General features: G+C 43.1%; 5 protein-coding genes across 14 annotated transcripts in view; all 5 read right to left on the bottom strand.

The window, feature by feature from the left end:
* The window catches only part of LOC129591430 (uncharacterized), a 34,473-nt gene extending 30,738 nt beyond the window's left edge, over positions 1-3,735 (bottom strand). For 2 of the 3 annotated variants that reach the window (XM_055487076.1, XM_055487077.1), the window contains exons 1-2: positions 3,448-3,735; positions 2,987-3,332 (exon numbers count right to left, since the gene is read on the bottom strand). In XM_055487076.1, the coding sequence (XP_055343051.1) occupies positions 2,987-3,332; positions 3,448-3,578 (477 nt within the window). In that variant the 5' untranslated portion in view covers positions 3,579-3,735. The remainder of the gene's footprint in view (positions 1-2,986; positions 3,333-3,447) is intronic. The other variant, XM_055487078.1, reaches the window with a different exon arrangement.
* Positions 3,736-4,939: 1,204 nt separating this feature from the next.
* Positions 4,940-7,409, bottom strand: LOC129591428 (uncharacterized). Of its 2 annotated transcripts, XM_055487072.1 has the most exons (5): positions 7,209-7,409; positions 6,925-7,115; positions 6,713-6,857; positions 5,817-6,524; positions 4,940-5,462 (listed from the first exon to the last, which is right to left on the bottom strand). In XM_055487072.1, the coding sequence occupies exons 2-5, from the start codon at positions 6,932-6,934 to the stop codon at positions 5,183-5,185; spliced, it is 1,143 nt and encodes a 380-aa protein (XP_055343047.1). In that variant the 5' UTR covers positions 6,935-7,115; positions 7,209-7,409; the 3' UTR covers positions 4,940-5,182. The 2 variants fall into 2 exon arrangements, with proteins under 2 accessions (XP_055343047.1, XP_055343046.1); XM_055487071.1 differs by lacking the exon at positions 7,209-7,409 and having other exon boundaries at positions 6,925-7,197.
* A 95-nt stretch (positions 7,410-7,504) lies between these two features.
* On the bottom strand, positions 7,505-10,007 carry LOC129591429 (uncharacterized). 2 transcript variants are annotated; one of them, XM_055487074.1, is made up of 4 exons: positions 9,812-10,007; positions 9,453-9,652; positions 8,428-9,156; positions 7,505-8,131 (listed from the first exon to the last, which is right to left on the bottom strand). In XM_055487074.1, exons 2-4 carry the CDS (start codon positions 9,581-9,583, stop codon positions 7,852-7,854), a joined length of 1,140 nt encoding a protein of 379 aa, XP_055343049.1. In that variant the 5' UTR covers positions 9,584-9,652; positions 9,812-10,007; the 3' UTR covers positions 7,505-7,851. The 2 variants fall into 2 exon arrangements, with proteins under 2 accessions (XP_055343049.1, XP_055343048.1); XM_055487073.1 differs by having other exon boundaries at positions 9,453-10,007.
* Positions 10,008-10,842: 835 nt separating this feature from the next.
* LOC129591507 (uncharacterized) lies at positions 10,843-14,104 on the bottom strand. The gene is made up of 4 exons (XM_055487178.1): positions 13,770-14,104; positions 12,198-13,668; positions 11,440-12,093; positions 10,843-11,372 (listed from the first exon to the last, which is right to left on the bottom strand). Exons 2-4 carry the CDS (start codon positions 12,317-12,319, stop codon positions 11,093-11,095), a joined length of 1,056 nt encoding a protein of 351 aa, XP_055343153.1. The 5' UTR covers positions 12,320-13,668; positions 13,770-14,104; the 3' UTR covers positions 10,843-11,092.
* Positions 14,105-17,067: 2,963 nt separating this feature from the next.
* Positions 17,068-19,449, bottom strand: LOC129591460 (uncharacterized). 6 transcript variants are annotated; one of them, XM_055487123.1, is made up of 6 exons: positions 19,294-19,449; positions 18,943-19,149; positions 18,454-18,844; positions 18,137-18,381; positions 17,800-18,072; positions 17,068-17,547 (listed from the first exon to the last, which is right to left on the bottom strand). In XM_055487123.1, the coding sequence occupies exons 2-6, from the start codon at positions 19,062-19,064 to the stop codon at positions 17,490-17,492; spliced, it is 1,089 nt and encodes a 362-aa protein (XP_055343098.1). In that variant the 5' UTR covers positions 19,065-19,149; positions 19,294-19,449; the 3' UTR covers positions 17,068-17,489. The 6 variants fall into 6 exon arrangements, with proteins under 6 accessions (XP_055343098.1, XP_055343093.1, XP_055343095.1 ...); XM_055487118.1 differs by having other exon boundaries at positions 18,137-18,844; XM_055487120.1 differs by having other exon boundaries at positions 17,068-17,544; positions 18,137-18,844.
* Positions 19,450-19,635: the final 186 nt, after the last annotated feature.

The following is a 19,635-nucleotide window of genomic DNA, read 5'->3' as shown; positions in this document are numbered from 1 at the left end:
CGTGCAATATAGAAATAGAATGAAAGACGTGTTGTGTGCGATGGAAATATGCACTTCCCGGACCACGACCAGTCGGGGGAATAGAGCTACTCTTAATCTCAACTTCTTATGTATTTCATGGAGCGAAAGGTTAAGGATGTTGATGTACAAGTATGAGATGATATGCAAGGATGAAGAGGATCCGGAACTCGAAAGCCTGCTGAAAGAGAAGACACGAAAGGAAACACAAGGGATGCGTGATGTTATACGTTTCCTGTCCGACGCTAGATGGTAGCCGAAGCGTATGAGTATGACAAATCCATCAACCTGGCGCTACAGGGCATGAAGATCGAAGGGACCGAAAGGTCAAGGCAAACAAGTGGGATCAAGTGGGTAGCCTGTTACGTCACGAGACTATCCGAAGATGATAATGCACGTCGACGAAGTAGAGGAATGACCCCTGACAATAGGTGAAAGGTCACCCAGAGGTCAGTTTGAACAGCCTCACTTGGAAAGAGAAGACCAGAGCAAAAGCCTGAAGTTAATCAGATCGAGTAACAAGACTCTACTTTTGTTGGGATTACAACTCTTGACATTTGTGTGGGCGACGAGCGCCTTATATAGCCCTGGGCACCGCAAGTGCTGGCTCTTCGTACGCGCAGGTACGGGTCTGAGAACAATAGGGATTTAGGATCTAACCAATAAGAGACATCTGAGGACACGTGGACTAATCACACCGCTGCACAACTACACGTGGACAAATGAGAACAAGAGGTCAGCTAATACACTAGAACAATAGGTTGAGCTACGTCATCGAAGCGCGGTCACGTCGAAATGGCAAGTCGCGGTCAAAGTTCTCTGCTGGGGATTTCTGAGAAGTCGAAGTAGAGACTCGGGGTCAGGACTCGCGTAGAAGATGTAGTAAAGCCTAAGCCTTAGTTGTAAGGGTAGAAGTAGTAAAGTAGTACCGATGTGTACTAAGGGACGCCAGTACACGTCAGCGTGACTGGCATGATCTACGGAATAGCTGGCAACTGCTATATAATCACCGCTTGAAAAGAGCCGTAATGAAGCGAAAAGCGATGGACATTAGACATGTACCGCGTCATTGGGCCTGCAATCGAAGCGGACAGGCGTTTAAAAATGCTTAACTATATGTATCAACATTAATCGCCGGTCAAGCAATAATTAGTTAATGAAATTATCACCCGTCATGAAAGCCAACGATCTTCTGCAATGAACAACGAGGTTATTTTATTGCCGTTTTTATGTATGCTGCCTCCGATCGGGTGTGTACCTACTCGTAGATTGTGTGCGGACGTTAAACAATTAAACATTAAATATTTAATCAGTGAGCCGCGATTGCAAGACTATCACCGGCCATGGTTATAGGCCCAAAGAGCGGCAGTGGAGTCAGTTGCTTGATTTTTGCACATAATCGTGCCGCTGCGATAATCAAAACGACATACAGATATTTGTTTTCACGTGGTGACCTGATAACTACCATCCGCAGAAACAAACACAGCAATGAATAATTGGAATTGTGAGTATTTAGAAACAGGTTTTATCTAGGTAAAATGGACTCACCGGCTTAGCAGCTGTGCGAAGGGCTGGTTTATTTTAAAATCAAGCATCAGTTCGCAAAGTCTACCAGGATACGTGCTTCTGTTACCACCAAATAGACTTTGAAGTGACGGTGGAAGGTACCAACTGCTTCTGTATCGAGCTAAAATAGGCTAAACCGTCCATCTGCAGACAACTTTGTAAGGGAAGTACGCCCCACAGCGGCAGTTGAGCCTGAAACGCCTATAAAAAGCTGCAGTAGGGTTAAAAATCGTGGCATTATCCCGAAAAGTCGGGAATCGAACCCGGTCTACTATCTTTTACCGCAAAGAGCTCACAGCTAGACCACGTTAGGCATCACCAGAATAATGCTGAAGATTTGATACACCAAAGCGCCGTCGCTTACATCGCCCTGGGAAACTCGCGATGTTTATTCGAGCTACAAGCTCTCCAAACGCTATAGCGCAGTACATGATATCTTTATATGTACTTACGTGCATTTATATGCAATAGTTAAAAAAGATCTGCCCATAATGAGACTTTTGGCACACCTGAATGTATTTGAACTTTTTGAAATTTTTACAACCAATACTCCCCGAACCGGATGTTGCGCTCTCAAACGGTTTTCACTTCAGTGTGTACAAACCATCTGCCAACGGACTGTCATAAAACAAAGCAAAAAAGTGTTTAATAGTGCGCGAAAATGAAAGTTTTCGCGGACATACACGATTTGGGTACCATGCATTGTACCGGGCCACTTCCCTTGAATGCTTTAAAGTTTTCAGATCTGGATTCGCATTACTTCTGGTACCGGCTTCCTGGATCAAAGCGAGCGATGCCCATTAATTCGGCACTGCACATCCGGGCGCTTGAAGCCTGATTGCTTAGCATTCGCAAATGCACATTTGTGAAATGTACATTCGCTAATGTACATTTGCTCATTAACTCAACTACGTACATGTACGTAGTTGGGTTATTGAGCATTAGCGGAGAGTATTAACAGAACGTATTGTACAATATGTTGCCTGATTACGACTATCTGTGAAGTTTTAATACCTACCGCATTGTTAACAAATTATCACAATGTGATAACAAACAATTAATGAATATAACACGTGGCACTCACCACATCGGAGCCGAAATATCAACTTCACAGACACAATCCACAAACGTGACAGATATAAGCGGAAAATGATTTGTACTTTCATACACATACTTTGCCATACGACTCTGAAAAATTGAGAAACGAGTCTTTGTTTTATTTTCTGACAAAAGAAGACTCTGCTCAAATAAGTATTTAAAAATATCGTTGATTCTACATTAACGTTCAGTAGCGCACATTTTTAGTGAATATTTTTACATTGCACTTTACAATATTTTTACATTGCACGAACTGCTCATCAGATTTACAAGTTAGTCGTTCTGAATGACGAATTGAACGTACGAGCCAATGGACTGGGAAGCTGCAAGCTCCTCTCCTATTGACTACTGAATAATGGCAACGATAGCTGCTGTCAAACATGTCCGGATTGGGGTCAGGAATGTGTATGGAGAGTTCCGCCTCGGGTGGACAGCGATCAAGTGGCCAACGTAGGATCAGGAGGCGCGTGGATCGTGTCACGAAACGTTTCAGCAGTATTTTTCCTCTGGAGTCGCGAATTCCGGTCTTTTTCCATACCCGTTCATCGTCCTTATTACAATCATTCTTGTCCCATTTGCGGACATCAACGATGACGGTTTTCTGGACGAGCGGGGAATTATTCGCAACGAGCTCGAAACGCTTGCATACCCTACAAAGCAACCAAACCTATGCACCCACTTTTAGCTTCGTGTTCTAGGAGCTGGCAAATTGATCAAAAGAATCACAAAGTTGAAGATTTAATTCCGGTAAACTAAATAGCGTACGTTGAGCAGCGGGAAATTTCAAATATATCCAAATAAGAGTAGACATGTGCCACGAGCTCAATAGGCAGAGTATGGAACGGGCAAGGGCCATGAGCATCTTCCTTTTTGGCTATTTTGGATGGTCTCTCCATCGGTAATTGGGGGGAGAAATCTGGCTTGCACACATGTATATTAAAAAAGCAGCAGCCTCTGGCAAACACAGTAGTAGTTCTACTATAATTATTTCCATCGCTTCCACGGGCTTAAAGCGGTAGGGTAAGCCGACTGCTTGACTTACCGGTTGAATGCCGGTTTATCGACAGATCACGGCATTAATGCCGTGATCGTTGCGTGATCAGGGTGATGGATTCACAGTGTGTACATAGTACGTTGGTTTTGTGCGTAGTCGTGGAAGGCGAGAGGTGGTATGACATTCTTTTCTTTGCCCCTCATGATGGCGTTTAACGGCTACGCACAGATAACTGCGCATTACTGCGCAAGCAGTAATGGTCGAAGTGTGAGCTCCATCAGTGTTCCAAGAAAGTGTGTTGTAGAGGAATGCAATACTATAAAATTCAACAGGCAGACATCCAAAAATTTGCCAAAGCATTTTATATCCGACTGGTATGCAGTTATATAAGGTGAGATTGAGTTAAACATAAGAAACATTCGCAGTACAAAACAGAGGCACTTGCTTTCCTGCAGTTCCGAAACCAGACACTCGTATCATTTCACTTTAGTTAGCGGTCTACGCTTAATATGTACGCTCTGTATGCCCAGATGCAGACTTAGCATGACAAGAATCTTGATACACGCAGTTTGTTACAAGTGTTTTTCATGTTGCCCGTATATTCTAGTACGAAATATGTGTTGTGGTAGCGGCATTTTTCTGCGAAAACGTCTCTTCAAGGAACCCATATTGAAGGAATTCAGGACAACGGGCGATAGCGTATTCTTGTAAAGCGTAACAGGCATTTGACGATTATTATATGAAGCGGTTACAACAGCCTCATGTTGCCCGTATATTCTAGTTTTCATGTTGCCCGTATATTCTAGTACGAAATATGTGTTGTGGTAGCGGCATTTTTCTGCGAAAACGTCTCTTCAAGGAACCCATATTGAAGGAATTCAGGGCAACGGGCGATAGCGTATTCTTGTAAAGCGTAACAGGCATTTGACGATATGTATATGAAGCGGTTCCAACAGTCAACAGGTGCTCCATATTATTTTTATTTGCTCAGATGCAAATGCATTGTCCATCAAAATTTCTGTTTTTTTTTGTTTTCACCGGTATCTGCATGACTCAACGTTGACTAATCAGCTAACATTAGCTAATTGTTGAAGCGAAAAAACGATCTACATTGCGACAATGGAAGCGGAATGAACAGACGCGAGAATGGAAAAATGTTCAATTTCCAAGATACTATAGTATTTTGTTGTATTACTTTCGAATTTTATACAAGGTGTTTTTCTTTGTTATAGATGAAAATCTATACTATCTTAGCCGCAAAAATAGAAGTAATCAGGTCTTCAATTTGTCACACATAATTTGTCCTGAGACATATCTGTACATCGATTAAATAAAATCCCAATCTTTAACTTATGAAACCATTTTCTACGACGCATTCCAGTAGTGACTCTCAAGAAAGGCGTTTGTTTTATCAAGAACAACGTAGCTGTTCCCAGTGAAAGTGTAAATTGATAAAGTATTGCATGACTACGACATTGTAAAGTCGCATATGAGTCGAAGAAACTTTCACCATAGTGGCTTCGACACAGTGGTGCGAAAACGATGGTAAGCGATAGCGTTGGCGAGAAAGCTAGATGAACCCAGCCACTCGAATGGTCCCAAAGATCTCTGTACCGCACTAACGCCACTGTGACTATCAGCGCAGATTCCATAGGTATCAACTGGATACTGCTGCAACAGGTCGCGCGCGAAGTACTGTTTCCACAAAGGGTATGTAAGGATCTCATCCACTGTCAATTCCATTTCGCACAGACTCCGGTCAGCATTTACATCTCTGCCAAAGTACCTGGAAGCAGTCAGTCATAATTAAATATCAAATTATCTCTGTCTGCTAATAGGTATACAAGAGTTAAGATGAATTCCGCATTGTACCGCTAACTCGTACAGACGGCGTCCGTGTGACGGTCTGCATTATATTAACCGGAAGCAAACAAATCACAAAGATTAACAGGAGCGATCTGTCTGCTCCTGTAAAGTAAATTGCACAATAACTTAACCACAATCATGAAAACTGTCCTCCAAGCACTAGAGTACGTGAGTTGGTTGTCAACAAGAAGGGCGGATCAGTGATCCACACTCCACAGCACTCGAGTTTACCATTGAAATTGGAATTTTTGTTTATCTAGCATCGGACAGTTACCTTTTCCAGTAGTCAGGATAATTGTGACCAATTTTTCTCGGCGACCGCAGCACCTTGCCCATACAGCGTTCTTCCTCATCTGACAACGGAGCCGGTATGAAACTACCAAACCGCTCATAGTCATTGCAACCCGGACGAATATCGGCTTGAGTGAAAGTCTTCCTGTCCAGCTCAATGCGTAGAACAACCGGTTTCGGACGTGAATGCCGACCCCGACCGATGGGTTCGAAATGGCAGTTAATCTGGACATTGTCATAGTGCACCGTGGAAAAGCGGTCGCGAATCGCGTGCCAATGATTTGTGTAGAGCTTTACATTTTGCAACGTTAACGCTAAGGATGTATTGCCCAGGTGTCGCTGAATATTCTTCACAATGATGAGGATGTTGTCAATGCTGGTCGTCACTGGACCCGAGTAGTCGGAAGAATAGTGGTTTTTCGAGACAAACCGGCATTCATCAGGCGCTCGGATGACAAGCTCCGCTTCCGGCGCGTAATAATCCAGAGGCCAGCGAAGAATTACGAGGCCAGTGGAGCGGGTCATGAAACGCCTCAGCAGGGACTCGCCTTGATTTACCGCAAAACAGCTATCCTCATCCTCGAAATGGAATCCATCCAGCTGGTTTGTGTACCATTGGTGAATATCGATAATGACACTCTTTCGAACCAAAGGGGAATGATTCGCGATGACTTCCCATCGCTTGCAGACCCTACAGTTAAAATGACCCATTAACGTCAGCTTTCAGTTGACAAAATTAAGTTATTACTGTTCAGTATAACTGTGGCTGGTAAAACCACCGCGGTGTGGCTTCTAATTTTGACAGTTAAAACAGACTTTCATTGTTTTGTTAACAAAAAAATAATTACAAGAGCAGTGAGCGGTCGCTAGGTGACTTACATGGAACACCAGGAAATTTCAAATATATCCAGATAAGAAAAGACGCGCGCTACGAGCTCGATGGGCAACGTATGAAACGGGCAGTAGCACGGGGCAGCTTCACTGTCTGCCGTGGAATATTTTGGCGGCAAATCCCATTTCCGATCTGTCAAGAAATGAGCTTGCTGACATAAACATAACCTGTAGAGCGATCGAAGGATGTTTTCACTTACTGCCAGCCATAATTTGTCTTCAAAGTAATGCTTCTCAATCGGTAAAATAATAATGTGAATTTCTGTTCATCAAATCCAAATTGGCGCACGTCGTTCAATACAGTAACTATCATGCTGTTCCAATAGCCTTTTGATTGGTTTTGTTTTTGATGTCGTTGTTTGTAAAAGCTTAACATAGTCACTGCAGCATTCTGCCAGAAGAAAAACAAGAGTTGGAAAAGTCAAAATTATCGCGCGTCTTAACATAGAATGTTGAATGACTAACGAGTAGAGTAGATAGATACCTGTAATAATTTCTCATGGAGGCCGACAACAGTACCGTTGCATGTTGGATAATTACATTAGCCTATTGACTGCTTCAGGCTGTATGGTGCTTGTTGATTGTGCTATGCTTGCGCTATTTCAGGCGGAGCAGCAGTGTGTCAGCACCCACTGGCTTGTTGGCCCAAAATATTGGTGCAATGATTGCAATCGATCAGCTCGCGCAAAACTGGCGGCGTGACTGACATTAACGGCCGACAAACCCGCGTTCGTCACGTAATTACCTTGACGGAGCGTAACAAGAAGTGCAAACGTTGGATTATAATCATTATATGATATCGTACCGCCATCAACTACAGCAGATGAGCGCACCTTTACGCCGGAAATGCTGAGCTGAAAGAAAAGCGCGCTGAGAATTCCAAGAGCCCCGGTCAGAAAAATTAGCACCATAAAGCAGCTAAAATTCTGTGGCCGCCGAAATGCGGATTGTCAGGAATGCCGTACACACTAGACAGTTTAGCAATAAACACACTAGTGACACTACTTTAAAATTCAAGTAACATTTAAGTGGCAACAGCAGGACGGATGAACCCGGCAAACGAACGAAGTATGGAAAATTCGAACAACTCGTTTGCATCAGTAAGGTTGGAATTTTATCAGAAACCGCTACCATAGTGGCAATGGCACGTTGCTTGTGCTCCTTAAAGTGGTCAGATAAGTTCCGTAGCCACTAAACCCGTACCATCTAAAGGGCCCAAGCACTCTTTGCACCGCACTTCGGACGCCGGGCGAATTATTAGATGTGATTTCGCTGGCGTTCAGTGGATAGTACTGCAATAGATCACGCACGAGATACTGCTTCCACAAGGGATACGTATGGATCTCATCCATTGTTAACTCCATTTCCGCCAAACTCTGGTTATGACGAACTTGCCTGCCGAAAACCCTAAGGAGCAGTCATTCACGATTTAGTACCAATTTTTATTTTCTAATAATTTATTTCGTGTTTTCAATGAAAGAAACGATAAAACGTTCACATTGATTTAGCTGTGTAAGTAAATACCAAAAGTGCATCGAAAATCATGTATATATTGTAATTCAAGAACAGGTTGCTGTTTAATCTATGTGGTCTCATGGAACGGCGAACGGCAAAAACTTTTTTTTAACTTTTTTACAGCAAAACCTACGGCGCACATTCAGAATTAACGGCGTCGGATTGAATTGCCGGCAGAGTATCTGTACCTGTTCCAAAAGTGCTCATATTTCCAACCAGTTTTCACCGGCGACCGCAGTACTGTGCTCATACAACTTTCTTCTTCTACGGAAAGTGGAGCTGGTATAAAGAGACCAAAGCGTTCGTAGTACCGATTTTCACGGTAATCGTTGCAGTCCGGATGAATGTCGGCTTTCTTCAGAGTCTTCTTATCGAGCTCCACTCGAAGAACAAACGGCTGTGGTTCTACTTCCCTTGCGGTTGGTTCAAAGTGGCAGTTAATCTGGACGCGGTCGTAATGTACTTCCGGGAAATTATCGCGTATCTCGTTCCAGTGATTTGTGTACAACTTTAAATTCTGTAGGGTCAGCGCTGAAATGGTATGGCCAACGTCGCGCTGGATGTTGCTGGTAATCTTTATAATGTTGTCGAGGCAGCGCGAAACCGGACCCGAGTAGTCGTAGCCATAGTTTGTTTCGTACATATCCGGACAGTCGTTAGGAGAACTCAAGACAAGTTCCGCTTCCGGGGGACAAGTACCCAGCGGCCACCGTAGTATCACGTGACGCGTGTATGACGTTACGAAACGCTTCAGCAGAGGTTCCCCTTTATAAACCGTTACAGTGGTGTTCATTGATTTTCGCCACACGGTATCAGTTTTAGTGAGCTCGTATTTGTTCCACTTTTGAATATCGACGATGACACTTTTCTGAACCAAATATGATTCAAAAGCGATGACTTTCCAACGTTTGCAGACTCTGCAATGTGTTAATAAGAAAACAATTCACTTCCGGTGTGCAATATTAATAGTTCTTTATTACAAAACCTAGAGAGCAGTTAGGCAACGCAGGGAACCGCTTGGCTGTTACTGCACTACACTGGATTTGGTGCCCATAACCACACATTTCGCCATATGATTTTATATACAATGCAGAGCAGCGAGGTTTCCCGCGACGAAGGCACGCCTCTAATAGCGCTTGCTAAATTTTCTATTTACAGTGGATTGAAAACATTCAAGACGGTTATTATTATTTCGTTACCCTGGGGAACTTACGTTGAACATTGCGAAATGTCGAATATATCCAGACAGGAGAATACATGCGCCACGACTTCGATAGGCAAGGTATGGAACGGACATATAGGATCGGCATCTTCTAGTTTGACCTTTTTCAAAGATGGCTCCATCTACAGCCAGTTTATAAAATTCAAGGTACCGGCTGAGTTTTTAAAAGATCTTGATGACGCGTACGTTTCCTACGATTACACCAAAGCGATGCAGTTTTGGCTCTTGTTCGCAGCAGTGCGATAAAAAGGTGTCGCCTCTATCGAATTTTTTACGGTGAAGTCGATGCTCAGGACGAAACAGATGCACTTTAACTCATCACAATACTCAGCTTTACTCGATTTTCATACAGTAAATGCAAGAGGTACGGTGTCGCCTTCACGCAATCAACACGAAGATTTGCGGAAACAAAACCAATGGAGACTGAAAGGATTAAAATGTGTAATTTTTAAGGGAATATATGGCATGTTTATTACCACTGAGCCACTGACTGGTTTCCGCCTTGGTGAGCCTACTGCTTTTTACCCTGTACAACGTCCTTGAAGAATGATCGTCGGTATCTTTGCTTACTGGTTGGCATATCACGGCAGCTATGTCGTGCAGGTTGCGTGATCAAGGTATGATGCACCCAGGATAAGTGGTGCATACTGTATAACTTACATGCTATTAAGCTGGGATGGCATGCCGGCGTGTATGAGTCATAATTATTGCCTTTGCATTAGCAGTACGTGCGGCAAATTTTACCGTACAGCTTCCATCTACATAATTATTGGCTTACATGCTGGCGGTTTTCCTCAAAATAGGAAATGATTTCTATCAGATGCGTGTTTTAAAACAGCTGTACAAATTCGTATTCATTTTGTTCAACCTATGACCGCTGTACCATACGGTTTAATTTGTCAACAATGTATCGCAGAGTTTTTAATGAAAACGAATCATGTCAAATTGTGGAAGACATTACGTAATTAAAATTTGACTTGTCAGCATGGAAATCTAGTAAAGAAGAATTATTAGGTCAACACACCAGTGGTACTTCATTCACGAAGTAATAATTATGTTTGCTACAGCGTATACGAGTATATAAATTTGTTTCGAACGAACCAATAACTTACAATAATTTTGTAATAGGGTCAGCGTTGCGACACACTGCACGTTGTTCTCGGCTTGAACAAATATTGTCCACGTCTTTGCGGTCACCTCACATCTGCTTTAGTGCTTTATGCACACGGAGGTTCACGTACATGTAGTGCTGCTGATATGAAGCTGCGCGGGTCGCGGACATGTTTGTAAGAGCTCAAGCTATTTAATGAGCGCTGTTCCGAACTGTTAGATCCAATAATATTAATGCCGAACTGGAAACTGATGGCGGCATGGAAAGGAAAAGCGCGAATGTTGTTCATTGATTTTTCGTTTTTACTATTCAATCCATTCAAATCTCTGATTTCGTATCATACAACAACAATTTAGTATCATACAGTATAATAAACAAGCTGAAATAAAGCGAAATAAATTTTTTAAAACGTTTTGCATCCTCAGCTGCAAAAAATGCGTTGGTCAGCGAGAAAAGACTGAAACTCCCATCAGAAACAGGTTTCCACTTTCCATAGCGTCGGCAATATTTGCCTAATATATCACCAGAGCGGTGGCGGCACGCTCGTCGTTTCTTCCGCAAAACTACAAGTCGTGTAAGAGCACTCTGTATACTTCCGCTTAAATGGTCCTAGCACTCTTTTTATTGCACTGCGACCGCAAAGCGCATTTTCCGAAGTCTCGCTGATATTTTCAAGGGGATAATACTGCAAGAGGTCGCGAGCAAGATACTGCTGCCACAAGGGATGAGTGTGCATTTCATCCATGGTTAGTTGCATTTCCGGTATAGTACTTTCCCATTCCAAGTGCCGACCGAAATACCTAAAAACAAACCCATTAATCTAAAGTTTCTTCGGTTTTGCTGTCTGGAAAACAAGTAGTTGGTTACCCATTCCAATAGTTTATAAACGGATAGATTTTCTGATGTGACTGCAGCACTCTGTCCATGCACCTTTCTTCCTCTGGCGACAACGCGGGCAAGAAAAGATTAAAGTAACGAAAACTGATGTCGTAGGGAGGTAAATTCTTAAGCGGCTCAAGGTCGTTCCCCGTGAGAGTTTTCCGATCGATCTTAATACGAAAAACAATCGGCTTGGGATCGTGTCCAGAGCTGCTGGGTTCGATATGGCAGTAAATTTGGACATTCTCGTAATGCACGGTAGGAAAACCATGGGGAACTACGCGCATGTAATTTGTGTAGAACTTTACATTCTGCACCGTCAGCGCTAAGATGGTGTTGCCAAAACTGCTCTGCAGCCGCTGAAGAATCTCTATGATGTCTTCCAGACCCACCGGATCACCGCTGTAGTCGCAGTGATAGGTGGTGTCGAACATATCCGGATTTCGGTCGGGCTCGTCTATGACAAATGACACTTCCGGTGGACAAGAGTCCAGTGGCCAGCGCAATACCACGTGGCGTGTGGCTAGTGTGATGAGGCGTTTCAGCAGACGTTCGCCTTTCCGCTCCTTACTTCCGGTTGTCTGCCGTTCAATGGGCGCCGAACAATTGTTACTAGGAAAGTGCACTCGCTTTCGGCGGGCACTGTATGACCGAAGCGTAGGAGTAAATTTATAAATATTTTTTATCTACTTGGTATCAAAAATTTGTAAAATGAATGTTACAATTTTAAAGTATATACTATGTACCGTGTCTGTAGATTACAACCATGAGACCGGTGAGGTCTTCCAGGCAGATCAATATTCCGGTGTTCTCGGAATATGGCAAAAGTTTTGAGTTGGATATTTTTGCCGGTCATATTGAAAAACATTGTGCAAAACTAAAGCCTACTTGGAGGGACATGTACTCGTATTAACGGTCTCAGTTACGATGAACGTCCTTCTGGGGCGGCGGATGCATGGTCTAACCGGCCGGCTCTAGACGTGTTTCTGGACAATATTTAATGGAAATTCCAAATTTCTTTCTTTTCTTCAATTTTCAGTTTCTTGTTTGTTTTGCTCGGTCGCCATTCGAATAGATGGCGGTTACTTTTCCGGCGAAATACCAAAATATTTTCCAGATGAAGTAGCTGTAAGATGCGATTTTAGGATTATTTGCACGTTAAACTGCTGCGGCACTCCATGAAATTGCACTACCTACGGTCAGATCAGGATGCAGCTTGGGCATGCCGGCAGTGCGCTAGTCAAACCAAGCAGCTATGAGTATATGACTATTTCCGGACTTCCAGACTTTGTGTCCCAGTTTCGTGGAGCGGTTACATTATTCAGAAGGTAATGATTTTAAGCAGCAAATAGTGCAAAGGCAAGAGAGTACCGTTGTATCGGTTACCGAAAAACCACTTTACGGTAGCCACAAGCCTCGAGAACAAATGGACACTGCGCCTTTTGCCCTTTTAAGTAGGGTGGCGGTGACCGATGGACAAACACAATGCAAACTGCAAAGTATGTGTTGTGTTAAGATAGGAATACAGAAATTAATGCTTACCTTGAATTATCAAAGAGATAAATATGTCATTCTTCTAAACGCCAGTAGGCAGCACAGAATTTTTATACGGCTACCGCGCCTCTGGACACCTTATATAGAGAGATGGTGACCAGCAGACACCGCATTTTACACGCGGCCCTAGCATATACGACCAGCCAGCATTTCTGGTTTTTGATAGTATTGGGTCCGTGCATGTGTCCGTTTCACAGTATGTGGTGACCGTAAAAAATATGCATTGGATGGCGGTGGGTGACCGTGTATGTATGCAGTTTAATAGTAGGAATACCGCGCATATGTTCACCAGATGGCGGTGACCGACAGACACCACCGTTTGCACTCGCCTTGCATGAGTGTATACGGCCAGCGCGCCTACGTGCATTTGACAGCGCAAAGACCGCGCATATGTGCATTAGATGGCGGTGACCGACAGACACCACCGTTTGCACTCGCCTTGAGTATATACGGCCAGCGCGCATACGTGCATTTCACAGTAAATACGCCGCGCACACGTGCAACAGATGGCGGTGACCGACAGACACCACATTTTTCATGAACGCTGAACATAGAGGACCTTCGCTACGCTTCGGTCGATTATACCATTTCTTGAGATCGACGACGACAACTTTGTGAACTAACGGGGAATTTTCAGCCATGACTTCCCATTGGCTGCAGTATCTACGATACGATAATACCGGTTTATGGTGCTTGTATTTTCGCAAAAAGTAAAAACTGAGTGTTGAACTGGAAATTTTATTTGATTAGACCGATTGACTTACTCTGAGCTGTATGAAATGGCAAATATATCGAGGAAAAGGAAGATGAGGGCTACGAGTTCCATCGGTAATGTGTGGGCTGGGCGCAGGCGCTGGTGGTCAGCGATTTCGCAAAAATTCTGCGTATCGGATACAGTGCGCACACAACGTGCTGTACAGCTCACAGAACTGGCTGACAAGAAATCCTGCTAGGTAAGGGAAATCTATAAACTGATCGAGCGTGACCCTGGCTTGTTGCCCAAATACATTTATATAGTGGACACTGCGCAAATCAAGAATAAGAAAATGTATTAAAGTTTCACAAACGGCAGTTCACAAGGAGCTCTACAATACCTGCATTATGCTGCACGTTTTTACGGTTGTGTGCAGGCGTGCTGCTTGCCCCCTGCTATTAGTTTTGTCAGCAGATCACGCCAGTTATGTCGTGAACGTTGCGTGATCATCATGTTGTTAGATGCGCTTAGTTATAACTACTGCTACGGCGACTACGTTATAACTACAGCGACTTATCACTGCGTTGCCCTAGTATTGCTCGTAGAGCGCTTACAATAATGTGTGATACAGTGCGCTGCTTACTAAAATTACTCTATGTTGTACGATATGCACAGTATTTCGAGCAGAGTGCGAATCACCCATGGCCGAAAACAACAATGGCTGCTGTTGTAAACAAACAGCGGAAAAACCCGGCATCGATTTAGGAAACAATGGAGGACACGGAAAAGTCGAATTAGCTCTTTCCGCTTAGGAATTAAAATTTTTGTATTTTTCGTTGGCTCACACAATGTGCATACGGATTTATATTATATTAAATGCGCAGAGTTCAAACGCGGACTTACTTACAACGTTTTTCACCCTTGACATACAGACATCGAACGCAAAACCGCGCCCGTTTACACGTCTTGCATGTATGTGTGTACGGGCTAAACGCGACCGCATGCGCACAACAGTCATGACATACAGACTGACATTATGCGTGCTGACATTATGCTACTAAATTCGTAAAATTGTAACATCACATTTCTAAAAGTTAAATAATGCCATATAATCTGTTGGAAAGCACCAAAACAAGGTGGATTGGGAATATCTACGCACTATTATTTTAAGCTAAAATATATAAAAGAAATACGGTAAAACAATATTTCTGGGTAGCCAGAACAAAGCGAGAACCAGCCACGCGGTTAAGCAAAGTACGTATACAATGTGCTGTCATAAATCCGGACGAAACATCAAAAATGATGAATTGACATGATAATAAAAATAAATTCTGGCTTACCATGGAAGGCTGTCTAGCAGCATAAATTGTAGTCGGGTATGGAACCAGGTTAAAAACTCAAGCACAGTACACAGTAAACTGTAAATAGCACCAACAGCTGGGTAGCCAGCGCGCAGGGGTCCCTGCGATACGACGGCAGCTATACACGACAAGCTACACCACAAATTGTTAGAGACAGCCACAGGGATTCGCGAACCTTTTGGCAAGCTCCGAATCAATTGTAGTACGCCAGTCAGCTGCAATGGGATTTGAAATTAAATTAAAAGATAATCAGAAAACAAACAATTTGTAACAGAGGCGCACCTGGCCAAACACTGATACCGCATAGTCTAATCTGGATTCCCAGACACAGGCTTCCCTGCACTATATATGTATATCAGTTTTCTACTTCTAATTTCAATAACAAACGAAAAGGCATGATTTAAAAAAAACTTAAAAAAGGACGGAAAACCCTGTCGTTTTACTGTTTAACCGTCGATGTCAGCCCAAAGCATGGAGAAACAATCACGTGCTTTTGAATTTTGCTATTGGCGGTGGGCAGCCTCGATCTAACTCATAATGCTGACCCACCAATAAAAATCGCGGAAAAGCGAAGTTTGTAAGTACCTGGGCGTCGCTTAGACCCGTTACAAGGTACGCCCATGTTCATCGAGCAAAAAGCGACTTACATCGAAGCCCAGCCAATTGGAACTTGGTACGCCTATTTCGAGCTTCGATGTAAGTCGCTGTTGCTCGATGTAAGTCCGCGTTTTGACTCTGCGCATCCTTTCTATTCTGCAGTAAAACAGTAAGTTGCAAATACTTACTGTATTGATTGCTCACGGTCAAGAGAATATGTTTTAATAGGCTTACGGTAAATTCCCAAATGCACTTAAAATTGGTATTATACAATTTCAACAAACTAGCATCGTTAATTCTAGGACGAAAACACAGCAATACTTATAAAACGAAAACAAACCATCTAAGCTGCGCAGTTCTTTTAATGAATATCCATTGCTACAAAGACTACTTAACCATTTGATCGGCAACGGGAGAAACTTGAAAGTGACACCAGATGTGGCACCGAGAGTCGTCAATAGCAGGTTATCAGGGTGGTGGCGGCATACTGATCGAGTTTCGTGCGACATACTCACCGGTACCTAAACAGGAATTCCCCCTCGAATGGCCTCAGCGTTGACGGCACACTACGCTATGCCCTCAGCTAGTGGCTAGTAGCGTATTACAAGACTGCACTTGCTTTTACCTCCAGCTGCTTTGAAGGAAAACCAGGTTCACGTACACACTTTGTATTTCTAAAGCGAAATGAACGGAAGTCGCGCCTTGAAGCTAAAGCTAAAAAGGAAGCACTATTCTGATATTATATTAAACCTGTAATGTTAATGTCGGTATGGAAAGCGAAAAATCGCCACAGAAGGTACAGGTCAGAACGCTGGCTGTTCATTGATTTAACGAATCAATCATTCCAGAAATAAATTTAATTTGATGCTGCACAACGTTTCTGTGTCTAACAAACATGACAAAGCAAGTTAATGACATGTCATAAAGCGTTTTCCACTTGAACAAATATGTAAAGCTTACAGTAGTTGCAAAAGTGTGTTAGGTCGGTTAAGATTTTAACAGCAAATCATCGCTTGTAGTGATAATTAAACTGATCATAATTATTTTGCTTATAATTTGAATTAAGCTCATCATAATTCAAAATCAACCAATTTGAATTATGATCAGCAAAATTAAAATTAGGATAGTTTTAATTAAGCTGGAGCATAATTAAAATTGCTCAATTTTAATTATGCTCCAGCTTAATTAAAATTTGATATTATTTTGCTTAAGCAAATTTATAATTAAAATTTATTTGACTGGTAGGAGGAAATGCTGCTAAATGGTGCAGCTACTACCCACGGTCCAATACTCTTCCCATTTTACAAAAAAACTGTTAAGCTATATACTTGTAGACCTTTTTTATTACACAAATTTTTTAAGAAAGCCTTGCGAAAGCACAGGAACGTCATGTAACACGTCATGAGAGAACAGAGCAGCGTTATTTATTATCATTACAAGATCAGGAGAACCGTTGGCTACATGGAGACCCCGGGTGAAACTCCCGTGCTAAGAAAAAAACGAAACAGCAAAGAATGAAATACTCAGAAAGAGAACAAATTTAAGAAAGTGAAAAAATGAAACATAAAAATGGAAAATAGAAAACAGGCAGGAAAATCAGTCGATCTCCAATAACTTGTAATTTCGCTGCAGTAAAACCTCCATTTCGAGCCGCAGTCCGCTTAGCCTGTTCCTTTTTCCCGATGTTGCTATTCCGGCGGTGGAAAATACCCTTTCCACTGGTGTGCTGGTTGCCGGTGCGCTGGCGATACACATTGCCACCTTGTGCAATTCTGGGAAAATATTGCGTCTTTGCTTCCAAAACTCAAAGCTGTCGAGCTCCAAGTTGTCTTTCACCAGTCTGTCTTTTGAAAAGTCCTCAGCTTTGAACAAGGCAAATACTGGGTTCTGCTATAGTAAAAACTGTCACTATATGTGTTTCGTAAATAAATACATCTGGAAAATAAATACGCCCGGACTATAACCGGTGTTAACCGTAGACTACGATATTATTGTAGAACAGGCTACTCTGCCAGTGTCTGTCTGCACATACAGATACTTCCAGATATACGGTAAAAAGGTACGCGTGCACCCATCTATTCGCTTGCTACTCCAAAACGAAACATGTCTCCACTTTCTTCTAGTGTCCGTAATTATGCTCACCAAAACGGCGGTGGCACGCTCGTGGTTCCTTCCGTAAAATTACAAGACATCCACGTGCTCTCAGTATACTCCCGCTTAAATGGTCCCAGCACTCTTTGCACAGCACTGCGACCGGACTGTGCGTTCGCTGGAGTTTCGCTGCTGTCAAGTGGATGGTACTGCAAGAGGTCGCGAGCAAGGTACTGCTGCCACAAGGGATAGGTGCGGATTTCATTCATGGTTAACTGCATATCCGCTAGGGTATTTTCCCATCTCATATGCCGACCGAAATATCTAAAATAGCAGAACCGTTTGAAGTTTCTATGGGGTTCTGTCTGGAAAACACTTGGTAGTTTACCCGTTCCAGTTGGTTAAAACATCGAATTTCTGATGTGACCGCAGCACTCTATCCATGCAAGTTTGTTCCTCTGGTGACAACGCAGGCAAAAAAAGATTAAAGTAACGAAAACATATGTAGTTCATACATGCATCCTTGAGGGGCTCAAGGTCGTCTCCCTTCAGAGTTTTCCGATCAATCTCAACGCGCAGAACAATCGGCTTGGGATAGTGTCCATAGTCGCTGGGTTTGATATGGCAGTAAACCTGGACATGACTGTAGTGCACCATGGGAAAACTATGGGGAACCAGAGCCATATCATTTGTGCAGAGCTTTACATTTTGCAACGTTAGCGATACGATCACGTTGCCAAGACTGCGCTGTAGCCGCTGAAGAATCTCCGTGATGACGTCCAGATCGATCGAACCGCTGTAATTGCAGTGATAGTGTGTGCTGAACATATCAGGGTTTTGATCCGGATGACTTATGCATAACTTCGGTTCTGGTAGGGAAGAGTCCAGAGGCCAGCGTAAAACCACGTGGCGTGTGGCTAGTGTGATGAAATGCTTCAGCAGACGTTCTCCTCTCAGTTCTTTGTTTCCGGTTATCCGCCATTCTGGACACGTATATTCATCACAGCGGTTATTACGCCATTTCTTGAGATCGACGATGACAATTTTGCCGACCAATGGAGAATTCTTAGCGATAACTTCCCATCGCCTGCATACTCTGTGATACAATAACAACGGATATGGTGCTTGCATTATAAATAATCGAAATTAATTGTTGAGCCGGAATTTTTACTCGGTCACACTCGGCTGACTTACGCAGAGCAAAGTGAGATGTCAAATATATCCAGGAAAGAAAAAATGCGGGCTACGAGTTCAATCGGTAAAGTGTGGGCTGGGCACAGGCGCTGGTTGTCTGCGGATTCGCAAGAGTCCTGCATTATCGGACCCAAGGCGTACACAGCGTTGCTCCACGACTCACAGGAACTTGCTGACAAGAAATCCTGTTTGGGTGTTGAGGGAAACCTATAAACAGTGCGAGTGTGACCCTCACTTGCTACCCGATTGCATTTATACAGTGCAAAATACGCAAAAAGAAAGAACAATTACATCTATCAACCATACAAACGACAATTTACCGTACATGCAGATCATGCAATCTTACAATACCTGCGTAGTGCTGCGCTTTTTCCAGTTGGCTGCGGCAGATTAAGGTAAGGGTATCTGTTTAAAAGTGCTGCTTCCTGACTATTAATAGTTTTGCAAGCAGATCACGGCATTTATATCGTGAACGTTGCGTGATCAACATGTTGTTAGGAGCGCGTATATTTAGCTAACGTACATGCTCTAAACTTCTGCTGTTATGCCTGCCCTGCAGCTGTCGGCTTTGACGACGATGTTAAACTTAACGGCGACGTTTAATATCACTGCGTTGTCTCAGTATTGCTCGTTGTACGGTACGTACCCAACACCGATTGCATTGGACCGTACAACAAACAAAATTAATACATG

The sequence above is a fragment of the Paramacrobiotus metropolitanus genome, unplaced genomic scaffold, assembly GCF_019649055.1.
Source record: "Paramacrobiotus metropolitanus isolate TYO unplaced genomic scaffold, Prichtersi_v1.0 Parri_scaffold0000046, whole genome shotgun sequence".
Lineage (NCBI taxonomy): Eukaryota > Metazoa > Tardigrada > Eutardigrada > Parachela > Macrobiotidae > Paramacrobiotus > Paramacrobiotus metropolitanus.
Note: the sequence above shows the minus strand (reverse complement) of the source record. Positions and strands in the feature narration are given on the sequence as shown.